The following is a 14,954-nucleotide window of genomic DNA, read 5'->3' as shown; positions in this document are numbered from 1 at the left end:
TATTGATCAAAAACCCTTAATCTTTTGGATTTTACTCCTAGGAAGCACCTCCCACCAGTGTTCACGTCTCCCCACCTTACTGGATCACTGAGAGGTTTTCAAGCCATGTGGAAATCCACCAGCCATTTCTTGCTCACCCGGAACGGTGGCAAAGCTGTGAAAAGCCTGATGGTGTCATTTTCTTGGCCTCCAAGAGCCAGGTGTCAGTGCTCTGTTGGCAGAGGGAGCACCCTCCATGCCCACAGGCTCACCTACCCACACCCTACTCCTGCCCTTACCCTGGCTAAGGAGGGAGCCTTTCACATCCCTCTTGCATGCCCTCAGCCCTTCCCTGACTCATAGTCTTCCTTTAGGATCCAGCCACTGTAGTCCACCCCAGGGAGTCTCAGTGCTCTCCCGTGCTGGGACACCTTGGTGACATGGCTGCAGGCTGAGCTTGACAATGACATGGCTAACTTGCTGTCTCATACTGCTTCCTAGTCCCAGGGAGAACTCTACAGGGCCTGCCTGTCTTAGTGCATCTCCAATTTACGAATGGGAAACTGAGGCTGATAGAATCAGTGAGGCCACAGAGGACATCTGCTCATGTATGGAGCATTCCCAACACGCTGTGTATCCATGCACATCATTGTACTGAAACTGCCAGCCCCCTGGAAGAGCATCCCTTTAGTGTCCCATTCTTCTGTGTTGATTTCTTCCCCACAATAAAATAGCAAAATAAATAGATAGATTAATTAATTAACTAATTAATAATTGATTAATTCAGGGTGAGTCTTATCTTCAAAGCTAAGCTATCATTTAATTGGTAGAGATTTTATTTATTAGTGGTACAAAGAACGACAGCACATCTTAAAACCAATAGTGGTAGTGATGACAAACTACAGAATACACAGCAGTCTGAGATGTATGCCAGTGGCTTCCCCAGCAGACCTTGACCAACCAAATATCTGCTTGATCACCTCCAGAGATGGGGAACTCACTGCCTCACTAGTTGGTTATTCTAACTGACAGATACTAGGCCAAGCACCCCAACACCGAGCCACCTCCCCAGATCTTTTTGTATTTTTGAGACGAAACGAAAATACCCAGGTTATCTGAACACACTCTGTAGTATAACCAGGCCTTGACCTTGAGATGTGCCTGCCCCCGCCTCCCAAGAAGCTGGAACTACATAGACACTTCCAGTACGAGACCAAGCTTCGCATGCCTTTCCATTGGACATGACCCTGTTCTCTAGATCTGCCCAAAGCAAATGTTGGTTTTCTACGTGACAGACTCGTCTGCCACCTCCAGATCCCTATCACTACTCTCTCTCTCTCTCTCTCTCTCTCTCTCTCTCTCTCTCTCTCTTCTTTGGTTACTACTTTTCTCATTTATTTCTCCCAAATACCTGATCAACTTAGGGTCCTATGCTGGATATAGGGCCCAGGACCTTCTGAGGCACCTTGATTCTTATCAGGGCTTTATCAAGTGAATTTCCTTCTGGGTAATTTATCTCTACAAGACCTGGAGTCTATAATACTATTAACAGAGCCACATGACTTTGGCTCTTGTTACAGGCATTGGCAAGGAGACGTCTGTGCAGTTTTCTTACCCGTGAGGACTTCCTAGCTGTTGCATTTGATCTTGGCTTCTGTTCTGACTGTGGGCTATCTCCAGGCACCATTAACCATGCAGGTAACATCAAAGCAGCACCAAGAATGGGGGTGGGAGTGCTGTAGAAATGGCTCAGGGGTTAAAACACTGGCTGTGGTTCCAGAGGACCCAAGTTTAATTCCTAGCACCCACCTGGCAGCTCACAAGCATCTGTAACTCCAGTCCCAGAGGGAATCTGATGCCCTCTTCTGGCCTCTTTGGGTACTGCACACACATGTTGTCTATACACACATGCAAGCACACCATCCATATACATTGGATACACCATCTTCAAATCCCTTCCCCCAGGCTCACTGCCTTCCTTGTCAATGGTCTTCCTTTATGCCTTCACTCTGCCCGTTCCTAGAGGGCTTCCTCACATGGCTGTGATAAATACAATGGAGCTCTGCGCTCCACTTTGTCACTGAAAAGCATATCCTAAACATCGCCCTGCATTTCTCGGTCATGTCATTATACTTTTAAATGGCCATGTAAATCCATTAGGCAGAGATGCTATAACTTTCCCAGCCGTTCCCCAATTGTTAGACGTTTTTACAGTTTCCAATTCTTCATCATTATAAATAATGCTGAGACCAAGACTCTCGTGCACAGAACTTTCTTCTGTTGCTGAATTATTTCTGTAGGATTTCATCCCAGGAGGGAGATTACTGGGTCAACTGCCTTGAGCACTTTGTGACTCTTGATATATGGTTGTCAGGTCTTGGTCCCAAAGGACTCATTTACATCACCACCAGCACCAGGGCCACTGTGTCCCCCTTTTTATGCAGCTGTTCCAGTATTGACCTGACTCTCAAAAGTTTGGGGGTCAATGTAGTTTTAGAGGGATACGATGCGACTTAAAATTCCCACACACACACTTTGGAGGTGCTAGGTATGAAACTCGGTGCTAAGCAAGTGCTCTACCAACTGAGCCACATACCCAGCCCTGCCATATGCCCAGCCCTGGGGCTGTTGTGACCTACATGTCTTTGATAACTAAGGGGCCTTATGGCTTTCCTGTGTCTTGACTTGCTGGCGTTGTCTCCTCAGCTGCCCTGACTATAAACTCATCCATTTGAGGACTCACAATTCCTGAGAAGTTGCTGTGTGCTGTATGTCAGACCCTGGATGGGTACACACATTTGTTCTTGCAGAGTTTAGTCCGTGATAGCCCCTGTGAGGAACACCTGATGGCCAACAAGCCTACGGAGTAGACTTAACTACAGTCATGGTCCATCTGTAACAGAAGAGTCAAGGGAGACTAGATGAGTTGCTAAAGGTCACGTGGCTGGGAGCTGGGGGAGGGGAGAGGTGGTGCTCACTTTCCCCCCCAGTCCCTGAGCTCCGACCATGGTGCTCTCCAAAGCTTCTGGCTATTGGTGGCCTGGGAATGGAGACAGCAAAGAGCCAGGACCCCAAAACTAAGAACGTGGTTTGTGGAACCAAGATATCATACAGGTGAGTGGGGGTGGGGCTTCTTGGGTAAAGAGGCAGTCTTCTGGATTGGAATTAAGCAGAGAGTGGGGGAGTTGGGGGGGAGTCAGGAGAGGGGACTTGGCATGACGGAAGAGTGAGTGGGGAGACAGTCTGCTCTATCCAAAGGCTTGTCAGTGGCTGGAGGAGGAAGGAAGGAAGGGAGGCCAAGGCTCCAGGCTTTGACTGACAGCCAGGTAAGGCTCAGAGCAAGGTTGCTGCTTGGGCTATTCCTGCTCAGCACTGCAGCAGTGTGCTCACAGTGGAAAGGAGATGAAGGCGACTACTGCTCAGCTTGTACTCCAGCCACTGAGCCACGTACTCATGGGGCCAATCTGCACGAGAGCACGGAGTGCCCAGACACACAAGGATCTAGGTCAGGAGAGGCAGGAGCTAGCTGCTACAGCAGGGCCCCAGCTGTGTGCTAAGGAGTGATGACAGCAGGGGCAACAGAAAGTAGGTGACATAACAGTCCTGGTCTTTGAAGAGCCACAAGGCTGGCCAAAGGTTTTTAACAAAAGAAAAGGTATTTTTTTTTCCACTCATGAAGCACACCACAACCTGTTGCTGTAGCTTCCTTTGACTGGGAAGACTGCTGTAGGTCAAACAGCAGGTTAAGTGCTTCTCACGGCTTGTCACATCCCCCACCCCCCCACCAAAGGAAGGGGTGGTTCCCCAAGTTCCATGGGAGGATCTGAGAGATTTAGGATCCTGCTGGAAGGCACACAGAAGAGACAGGTCATAGTCTAGGTAACCTGGATCCCCGTGGAACTAGTCAGGTATGGGTGCAGGTTCTCCAACGTGGTACTTTCTGAGTGGTGACTTAGCACTCATGCATCAATTATGAATCCTCATTACACCCCACAGAAAAGGGCTTTATCACCTCTGCTCTGCAAATATGCTGTGCACAAGAGTCACAGACTCAGCTGTCTCCTGTGGTTAGGAGGGAAATCTGTGAGCCACATCTAGCTAAGTCTGGGGTCCCCATTCTTTACCCACCCCAGTTTTCTCAGTTCCCCAGCACTGCACAAAAAGAAGAGCTGCTTCTGCGTCTGTGTACCTCAAAGCCCTCTGGGAGGCTGTCTGGGGCAGGAAGCCTTGCTGAGTGGATGGATGAGAGGAGGGGCCCAGCATGGCACACAATGCCACCATCAGCATATGCGACCTCCCTCAGCGCCAGCCCCTCTTACCCCTTTACAGAACAACATAGACATGACCAAGATGCGGCTAGGGCTACCACCGTATCACAAGAGCTACACCAAGTGGGGGTCAGCACAGCACATGGTGAACTGCCTTGGGCTCACGGAGAACATGCTAAGAAAACCATCCCAACCCCCAACCTGGGGAGAAGTGCCGCACGATTTGTCTCAAAGGTCATATCTCTTGTGTATTAATTTGCTAATCTGAAGCTCTGATTAAAAGGAGGAATGTTTCGGCTCTCAAGGCAGAGCCATGGGGAGTGGAGTCAGGAGCTTTAAAAGTGCACACTGGCCTCCTTGTGCTGAGGAAGTGGTCACCTCCGCCCCTCGGGAGCCTGCGTCCTGCTGCTCCGGTCCAGAGTGACCTGAATGGAGCCAAATTGCATATTCAGAATGCATATCCATACGGTACCAAATGGCCTCCATTAGCCCAATTTCAAGGTATCTGGATAATGCCCCAGAACTGGAGTCTCTTTCAGGACCAGGAAATTGTCTGAGAGACAGGAGCCCCTGGGGAAGGAAATCGGTTATCTAATTGCAGGAAGGAAGTAAAGTGGAGGGATTTGGGCTCTAATGTCCTGGGCTCTCCCGCTCTGCAGCCTAGCTTTCTCATGAGTTCAGTAGCACAATCACAGCACCTTCAACCTCCCCATCTCCAGGAGACCCAAACGCACACGCCATCCCCTTCCTTCCTTTCAGAAGACCACCATCTCCAAAGATCCCAGTTTCAAAAGGCAGAGGTGCCATAGCTGACCAGCCCACACCCCGCAGGAGCAGAAACACACCCTGCTGGGATCTCTTGTGGAACAGCATTCCGTCCTCACCCACCCACTTCGGGAGGATGCAGAGGGCCCAGGGGCGAACTGCACGCTGTGACTATAAAACTAAGAATCCAGGGGAAGAATCAAAGGCTGCAAACTACTGTTGTTCAATTAATGCTTGACCATCTACCACCAGTTCTAGTTGCTGTCAGCCCCTCGGGGCTCAGATTCTCAAGGGAAGTGTGGTATTATGGGATCCACAGAGCATCTGTGAACTTTATGAACTAGTTGTATGAGAAAGGGTTGTGTTGGTGTGTGTGTGTGTGTGTGTGTGTGTGTGTGTGTGTGTGTGTCAGCCTCCCTGTCTCCCTATAGCTCCAAACTTCTAGGGATTGATGTACTTATGGTAAGAGCCTTGGCTCAAAAGCTAGCATCAAATAATGCAAACAGATGCCCCATTGACACTTCTGTGCTGGCCTTGACCTCGCTGGCTCCAGGATTGTAGACAATAGGGAGCAGACTACATCCTGGGCCAGTGGGCAAGCTTCCAGGTGGGGCTACAGGCCCTGGATGCTGACACCACTCCACTGCTTCTCCAGAGAAGACAGTCATGCTTTCAGAGTAGAACAGCTGGATTGAGGATTTCTTCATGAAAACAGCTTAAGGGTTTGATATAACCTCTGGGGTGGGAAACCAGGGTAAGGGTGGGACTGGGTTCTGTGATGTTGGCATAATTCTTCTGTCTTCTGGATAATGTCAGCCAAGGTTAGGTCAGGATGAGGGTGGCTTAGTCAGTGCGCTGACGGTGACTGAGACCTGACAAATGTGTCAGATCCTGTGCCACGTGTCTTTTGTGACCATTGCGTTTCCTTAACTATCATGGTAGCTCTACAAAGATAAGTGTTCTTTATCTAAAATGTCTGGAGAGAAAAAAATGTTTTCAAATTTTAGTTGTTTTTTAGGTTTGGGAATACTTCCGTATACCTAGAAGACACCATGTGGAGGGAACCTCCATGTACAACCTGTTACCCAGCGTCTGAAGGTAATTAATCGTATGCAATATTTTTGGAGTATCTGAGCTTTGACAGTGACCTGTCCGACGACACCAGGTGTGGAATTTCAGTGCATAGTGTCGGTTTGGTACTTAACAGATTTGGCACTTTGAGACCTTCCAGATCCTCAGCTTAGATGGCTCCATGTGAAGCTTGGGAGATGGCTCAGCAGGTCAAGCACCTGTCCCACAAGTGTGACCCTCGATCAGATCCCCAGAACCCACACAATAGGTGGATGCTGCAGTAGATAGCTGTAATTCCAGTCTCCTACAGGAGAAGAGAGGTGAAAACAGAAGGGAAAACAGTGGACCCTGGAGGCTGCACAGCCTGGTGTATGCAGCAGTCAAAAAGACATTGTCTCAACAAAGTGGACGGTGAGGCCTAATACCCGAGGTTGTCCCCTGACCTTGACCCATGCACATGCACTCACACACATGAACACACACACATGCAAACACACTCGAACACCCACATATACACATATCATACATACATACATACATACATACATGCAAAGATACCTTTAAATAAACACTCCTCTCATAATAGACATACGTGGCTGTAATCCAGAGAAATGAATCCATTGTCCAAGTGAAGGGCCAGGAGGCATAGGAGTCCAGGTATCCAAAACTGTAAGCCCAAGCTCTTAACGCTTGCATGGTGCCACCTTTCCCATGTGGTTGCCGGAGAGCTTGCAAAGCTAAGTGTTCTTCACCCTCCCAGCTTCCAGGTGGAGGTCACAGATGGGGTAGCACAGGTCTGGGTCCTTAGGTCTATACCCACCCACTGCCCTCCACTTGGATGGGGAGCAGCCAAGACCAGTTACGCTGACCTAAACAAAGAAATGCCTTCTGGAGGATTGCCACTGTTGACTAGATCTAACTGTCCCAGCCGCAGTCCTCAGAGGGACTTGTAACCCCAAATATCAGAGTGTCTACAGGGGTTTAAGCAAAGGGGCCATGCTGAGCTAGCCTGGATTTGTGGCTAACTGCCTTTCTTCGTTTCTCTCCTTCTGCCCTACTAGGGATTGAGCCTCAGGGCCTTTCCACCTCCTAGGCATTTGCTATACTACTGAGTGCTTTATCTTTTTTTATTTGCTAAGTTGCCCAGGATGACCTGGAATTCACTCTGTAGTCCAGGCAAGCCTTAAACTTGAACATCCTCCTGCCTCAGTTCCCAGGGTGCAGGGGATTGCAGGAACGCACCTGCCTGGTTCCTCACTGAAATGTCTGATGTGCTTACACACACAGTGCTCAGTTTAGAAGAGACACAGATGCCCTCAGGCCATCCTTGAGAGCCTTGTGGAGAATTCTGGGAAATGTGGGTCCTGAGGTGGGAGAATGAAGTGGTATTTAGGGGGCAGCAAGGCCAGAGGCATCTTGGGAGAGGGTGCTCTGGGTCACACTGAGAAAGATCCAGGCTTCAGAGACTGGCACAGAGACCATCACTGTCACACAAGGAGGGAGTCACAGACTCCAAGACAAATGTCACTCATCTCCAGGGGAGTATGAAATAAAAAGCAAAAGTAATACAGAAGTTCAGAACGAAGGCTTGGGAAGTGGCCTCAGTTGGCCAAGTACAAAGACCAAAGTTTGATCCCCAGAACCCATGGAGAAAGCTGCATTTTTAATGTGTGCTTGGAATCCCAGCTCTGGTGATGCTAAACAGAAGGACCCCTGGAGTTCACACTGGCTGGCCAAACTATCTCATGCTAGTGAAACACTCTGTCTCCAAAACGCACAAGGCAGATACTGAGGAAGAATACTCAGGGTTAACCTTTGGGTGTATACATGTGCGCCTACATACTCATGCCCTCGCGCACACGCACGTGTGTGTGTGTGTGTGTGTGTACACACATACACGTGCATGCATGCTTATGCATACACATACAATAAGACAAACTTTTCCGTGAATATTTATTTGATCTTGGCATGGAAAAGGTCTTTCGGTGCACAGCACCCAAAATAGATGTTACCAAAAAAAAAAAAAAGAGGTTTTTTTTCTTAATTAAAATTTTAAATTAGTGACATATAAATTAAAACTGCTACACATCAAAAGGGAAGCCACCACATTAATATCCTTAATATGCAAAGGAGATAAGAAACATACTAACAGCCCCAATGGAGAGGTAAGCAAAAACTGGGACAGACAATTTAGCAAATGATCCACAAATGGCCAGTAAGTGCTGACAGGTGTTCCACCTTCCCCATCATCAAAGAGATGCAAATTGTCACCACAAATGAGATTTCATTTTCCGCCCATTTGAATCAATGAAACTGATTTAAACCTCACTAGCACTCAGGGTAGGCAGGGTGAGGGGGAAGTGGGCCTGAGCCGAACAGGCCCTGCTGCTGCAAGCGTGCGTGGGTCTAATCTTTCCGAGTGCTCTGAAACTGGGCATCAGAATGGAAAGTCTGCAGCCTCTTTGGCCGAGCAATTGGCCTTCCAGGAATTTATCTTAAGATAATTAGATGAGGCCTTAAGTTGAGTAAACACGGGTGTTCTTCATCTAAATGTGAGCAGGAGATGACTGGTTAACAATAGTGGTGTGTGCAAACCCTCGTGGCTCCCTTTCTAATGGATATTAGGAAGAACGGAGGAGGGCTGCCTTTTATGAACAGGCTAACCTCATTAGCCAGATTACAGAATCGCATCCACAGACGATCACCTGTGTGCGTCTGCGTGGGAAGTGGTGTCAACACCGCTGGAATGACCCAGGGGAGCTGGACCTGGACATGGGCAGAGCAGAACAGGGACAGAGCCGGAAGGAGGAACAGGGAAGACAGAAGGAGGATTCCTGGGGATCACGTTCAGATCTGGGGCTGGAAATGAAGGGTCTAGAGGAAGCGAAATAAAATACGGACTGTTAAATAAAATTTGAATTTTAGATGGAAAAATAAATTTTTTTTTTGGTTTTTTTTTTTTTTTGGTTTTTTTTGGTCTAGGAGTGGGAAGTCTGACTCGGTTGGAGAATACTTGTTTTGTAAACATAAAGACCTGAATTTGATCCCTAGAATTCTGGTTAAAAACAAAAAGCCAGGTGTGGTGGCACACGCTTTGAATTCCAGGGCTGTGAAGGCAGAGATGGTGGATTGGTGGTTCTGTGGAGCTCTCTAGGCAGCCAGAGGCTGGAGAACATGAGAGAGCCCTGATGGTGGGAGCCTCCTAGGCTGGAAGGGGGTGGTGCTCCTCTAGAACCTGGGAATCATGGTATGATCATGAAAGGACCTGGACTGGTGATAATCCTGAGCGGTGAGAGACTCCCCTTCATAAAACAAGGTGAATGGCTCCCGAAGGAACATATGCCTTCTGGGTGCCACATGCAACTGCATCCACACATGTGTGCACCTGCACACACATGAATACACACAAGGTTTTAGTTAAAAAAAAAACCCTAGAATATACCAACATGGACAATTATTTCAGCGTGTGGTATCAACTTTAATTTTTCTGGTGACCCTCACTGTACTCTAGAGTCCCCTTGATGACTCTCTGAGGTAGCTCAGGTCATCCAGGAGGGATACTGAATCCATGGCAGCCTTTGTGTGTCCTCCTGTCTGTCTGTCTTAGCCCCAATCCTCTTACCTGAGACACAGGCTTTATTTAGCTTCTCCTTTACTCAAAGAGTTTTTCAGGACTCAACGTGTAAGATTTTTGTGACAGAAGAGTGTCATTAAAACCCTTGGCCATCAAGTCCCCTTAAGCTGCGCCCGCGCCCATCCTCACCCTGTCTTGGCTTAGCTGGTTACATCTGTAAGATGGAGATAGCCAAGCCTGGCTGCAAAGTTGTCGTGGGAGATTAGAGGAGAAAATGTATGTAAAGTGCCTGGCATACAGTCAGTGCTTAATACACACTGATCCTGGCATACAGTCAGTGCTTAATACCCACTGATCCCTTTCCCTCTGGTCCACACTCCGCCCACACTCCTGTCCCGGAGGATTATACAGGGAGCGCCCTTCTCCTCTAGGAGATTGAGAAGCAGCGCCATTTGATCTCTGCCTTGAAGTGGCGGCTGACACTTCACCTACCTTCACCTTCCTCTCAAATCCCAGCTGCAGTTCAGTTCCTTATCTTCGCTTTCCACACCCTGGGGGAAGAGGGTGCGGGGGTGGGGATGGGGGGGCAGGAGGATCAGACTTGCTTTGATAGCTGACAGGCAGCTTGGATGCCCGCCAAGAGGAGCCACTGAGAACAGCGCCCTGGTGCCATTTGGAAATGGCGCGGGTGATACTAGGCTGGAGAGCATGAGAGGGCCCTGATGGTTGGGGCTTCCCAGGCTGGAAGGAGTGCTCCTCTAGAATCTGGGAGTCATGGCATGATTGTGAAAGTACCTGGGACCCCCCTGACGAACATGTGTGGGATAGAGTAGTGTGCCAAGGGCCAATGGTGTAGGTGTTTCATAAGGTCTTATGAGGGTCTGGGCTTCGATAGACACTCAGAAGGAGTGATGAATGGGGACACCATGAGGACCTAGGGTCAAGCTTGGACCCCTGTGTCTGTTACTCTCAGTACAGCTTTCGTGTCACCCACTCAAGGACCCAAATGCAATCTCTCCAAAGCTACACACCGTGGAGGGAGCGATACCTAGGACCTTACGACAATCGTCTGGTGGGAATGGAGGGAAAGCTAAGCCCTCATACACTGCTTGTGAGATGCAGTGCCCTCAGGCAAACACTATGAAGCTCAGTATGGAAGCTCCCTAAAGAGCTAAAAATACAGCCACCATATGACCCAGCTATGGCACTCATGGCGAGTCTGCCCAAAGGGCCAAGCCAGCCTGCCTCAGAGCCACTTGAGCATTTGTGTTTAATGTAGCACTGTTTACTACATCCGAGCTGTGGAACCAGCCTAGATGCCCAAGAATACATGCATAACCAAGAAAGGCGGCATACATCCGCAATAGAGATTATTGGGTCATAAAGGCGAATGACGTCGATGGAAACGGATGGTTTGATGGAAAGGTGACTTGGTAAGTACATGCCGTGCAGGCATGAAGACCTGACTGAGCCCCAGACCAACATCAGCACCCCTACACATAGCCAGGCGTGGGGAGCATGCTTCTCATTCCAAAGCTGGAGAGGTCAAGTCAGGTTGCTCTCTGGGGCTTTGTGGCCGGCCAGCCTATGTTCTATTTTGCGAGCCCTATGGACTCAAAAAAAAAAAAAAAAAAAAAAAAAAGGGTACACAGCTCCTGAGAAAGATCACCCAAGGCTGGCCTTTGACCTGCACATGCATGCACACACATGCATGAGCACCAAATACTGATATGTAGCTGTGTACACATGTTACACACACATAAATGGGTGCAACTGGAGATTAGAATGTCAAAATACCCCAGACTCCACTTTCTGTCATGTGTAGAATCTAGATTTTACACACACACACACACACACACACACATACACACTCAGGATGGAAGTTCACAGGAATGATCTGGAAGGAAAGAGACTAACAGTAAAAGGGAAGATACTGGAAGATGAATACGTGCAGGTACACGATACATGCCTATGAAAATGCCTTTGTGAGACACAGCAGCCCTTTGTACATGGAGTATATATTAATGAAGGAAATAAAAAGAAGCCTCCAAAGAGGCTTCTCTCAGGAAGGAGCCTGATGCACAGAGGCTGTTTGGGTGTAGACAGGGTAAAAGCCCAGCCAAGGTGGCCGAGCTCCCAGACACGGTACGGGTAACAGTTGAGCATGGTTTTAAACATGCATCTCAGGGGTGCACAGTTGCAAGGCAACAAAGGTGTGTATTTTCAAGAGCATTCAGGTAATGTGAAGGTTAGGGGCTTACTTGAGGTGCGACAATCAGACCAGGAGCCCTCAGTTAAGGTGGCTGGAGTCAAGGCAGAGGCCCTCAGTTAAAGGCATGTGCAAGACAGTTGGGAGCCATTGCAGGGGCATATAATCCAAAGATCTTCTAAGAAGTCCTCAATGGATCCAGTTACTACATCAACTGTACCCCCATCCCTGCCCCAGCTGGGTCACTCTGGACAAGTAGTGAGAACTCACCCTCTTTGCTGGGGTACTCCTGACTTCCCAGACAAGGGTAGGATCGATTTCCATGTTGCTACAGCTTCATTCAGCAACTCATCCCTTACATGCTGAGGTTTTAAAGGCGAGGGAAGGAGCTTTGGAGTAATTGGCATGCTTTATTGGGGTGTTATGTCATCAGTGTTATTAATTATCATTAACAGTCTTAAAATACGCCTATTAATGATCGTGACACAAAATAGCAGTGCAGGTCTTAGCCAAGAGCAGCCTAATTACCTATTAATGAGATGTAAATTTCCCAAGGAAATGACAGAGATGTACAAGAACCACCTTCTAAACTAACATAATAAAGTTAATAATAATAATAGTGTATAATCTGAAGGTATTAGTGCTAATTTGAATTCTGACACTGTCTCTAAACAGACCAAGAGAAGTGGAAATCATTTGTACAGATCAAGCCAAGAAGCCCCAATCTGCACTGTTAAGGAAAAATGGAGAGTTCTTCCCCCCCGCTAACATGATCTGGACTCTACCATCACTGTGTTGAGCTCTCTGGTGTTTATTTTCTCTTACTCACCTTTTACATCTCTCATATTTTCAAAGCCAATCTGAGCTACCTCATAGAACTAACTCCAATACAGAACAGACTTCAAAACCTAAACACACACCAAAACCAGTTAAACAGGGCAGAAAAGACATCCCCAGGCCCTCTTGATAAACTAGAGCAGCTGTGCTTTGCAATCTGTAAGTTCCAGGAAGGGAGGGAGAGGCTGCGATAGTAACTGAGTTGCTGGTTATTAACTGGTCTCAGTAGGCAGGCACAGGCTCGAATCTGCAGAGCTAGTGTCCTGGGCAGACAGGACCCAGACCTGCCTGTGGCTATGACAGCACCCAGCATACCCGCAGTTGCAATGGGAGGCACCTACCTTCATAGCTGGCACGGAAGCCCTGGGCACTGACTGCATAGTCGCTGATGAGGCTCAGGGACAAGGTGCTGGCCGCACTGACTATGGTGGCTGGTAGCTGAAAGCCGGTAAGCCTGGAAGACAAAGAGGTTTGAATGAGAGGAATGACCTCATGGGGAAACCGCATGTCTCTTAAGGATTCATTCAGTACCTTCTAGATGCACAAGCGGGATCTAAATACAAGCAGTGTCTGGGTTTGAATACAGCCAGTGTGTTGAAGCCTTGGTCCTCAGGGTGTTACTGGGAGGTGCAAGAACCTTCAGGAGGTTGTACTGACTGGTCTTATGTCAACAGGACATACAATTTAGAGTCATCAGAGATGAGGAGACCTCAGTTGAGGAAATGCCTCCATAAGATCCGACTGTGAAGTATTTTCTTAACTAGAGATTGATAGGGGAGGGACCAGCCCATTGTATGTGGTTCTATCTGTGGGCTGGTGGTCCTGGCTTCTATAAGAAAGCAGACAGAGCAAGCCAACAAAGCAACCCAGTGAACGGCACCCCTCCACGGCCTCTGCATCAGCTCCTGCCTCCAGATTCCTCCCCTGTTGGAGTTCCTATCCTGACTTTCTTTGATGATGAACAGCAATGTGGGGGTGTAAGACAAATAAACTCTTTTCTCCCCAACTTGCTTTTTGGTCGTGGTGTTTCATTGCAGCAATAGAAACCCTAACTAAGACAGAGGTGGAAGTAAATTAGGTCACTGGTTGTGCTTTTTTGAAGAGAGATGTTAAGACTCTATTCCCACCCCCATCAGCCCCATGGCCTCACACGTTAGGTAAACACTCTACCATTGATCCATAACTCTCCCTCTCCTTCTGCTTCCTGCCTGTCCTAAGGTGAACAGCTTTGTTACAGCCACAATATGCAGCCCCACTGCCAGCCCCACATCAACAGGAACGCAACTGTCCATGGACTAAAATGTCCAAAACTGGGAGCAAAAAAAAAAGGAAAAGAGAATCTGTTTCCTTTGAGTGTTTTAGACACATCATCACAGGAACAAGACGCTGACTAACAGTGAGAGAAATGGGAAAGAAACCCAAATTGGAGGCATAGGGGAAAACTTCAAGGGCAAAGTGAGCCCCAACAGAAGGGCAGGAAACAGTGTCTTCTGACACACAGAGAAAAAATGGAGGGGCAACTCCTTAAAGCCATAGCCTGGTCCCCGAGTAGGAAGCCTGCCTCCTGGGCTGCTGGGATTTTTTCTTCCTACTTTGGTTTCATCTCCTAGTTTCTTCCCTTTTGGCTGAGGTCCTTTGAAGGCCTGAGTGGAATCCATGATGGATTTCCAACTGACAGCTGCCCTCAGACAAGACTGTTCACATACTGAGAAAAATTCACCTGACTCCTAGGAGCAGGGTGTAGATGTCTCTGATGGTTGCTTATTCTTAAAAGGCATGCCTACCATTTTATAGGAATAAGTGCTTATTAATATAAGAAGAAAGCAAAAAAGATAAAGGGCTGAATACAATCTAACAGTCATCTTTCTTGACAGTTGACATACAAAGAGATGCGGGGATCTCCAGGTGAGACCATAATTCCATGAAATAGCGTCACATGAATGGCATCGTGCTGGGCGTGCTTTTAATGGGACGGAGTGCTGTTTTCAATCTACATGGGAAAAAATACTAAGGTAAAAAAACAAAAGTATAGTTGAGCCTCAGAGGATATATCCTTATCATGGAGTCATTTAAAAAGTCTTCTAAGGCTGAAAATATGACAGTGGACACACACAGTGGTACTTGCCTTACAATTCCTAGCACTCAGGAGCTGAGACAGGAGAATCATACATTCAGAGTCACCCTGGTCTACATATATGTGTAAGTGTGTATGTGTTGTATGTGTATATATATATATATATATATATATATA

General features: G+C 47.8%; 1 protein-coding gene across 1 annotated transcript in view; it reads right to left on the bottom strand.

The window, feature by feature from the left end:
• Positions 1–14,954, bottom strand: part of Csmd2 (CUB and Sushi multiple domains 2) — a 575,103-nt gene that overhangs the window by 428,983 nt on the left and 131,166 nt on the right. Inside the window, exon 3 of the mRNA XM_029476560.1 lies at positions 13,045–13,157. Within this exon, the coding sequence (XP_029332420.1) occupies positions 13,045–13,157 (113 nt within the window). The remainder of the gene's footprint in view (positions 1–13,044; positions 13,158–14,954) is intronic.

The sequence above is a fragment of the Mus caroli genome, chromosome 4 (genome assembly GCF_900094665.2).
Source record: "Mus caroli chromosome 4, CAROLI_EIJ_v1.1, whole genome shotgun sequence".
Taxonomy (NCBI): Eukaryota; Metazoa; Chordata; class Mammalia; order Rodentia; family Muridae; genus Mus; species Mus caroli.
This window is presented reverse-complemented; position numbering and strand designations above follow the sequence as displayed.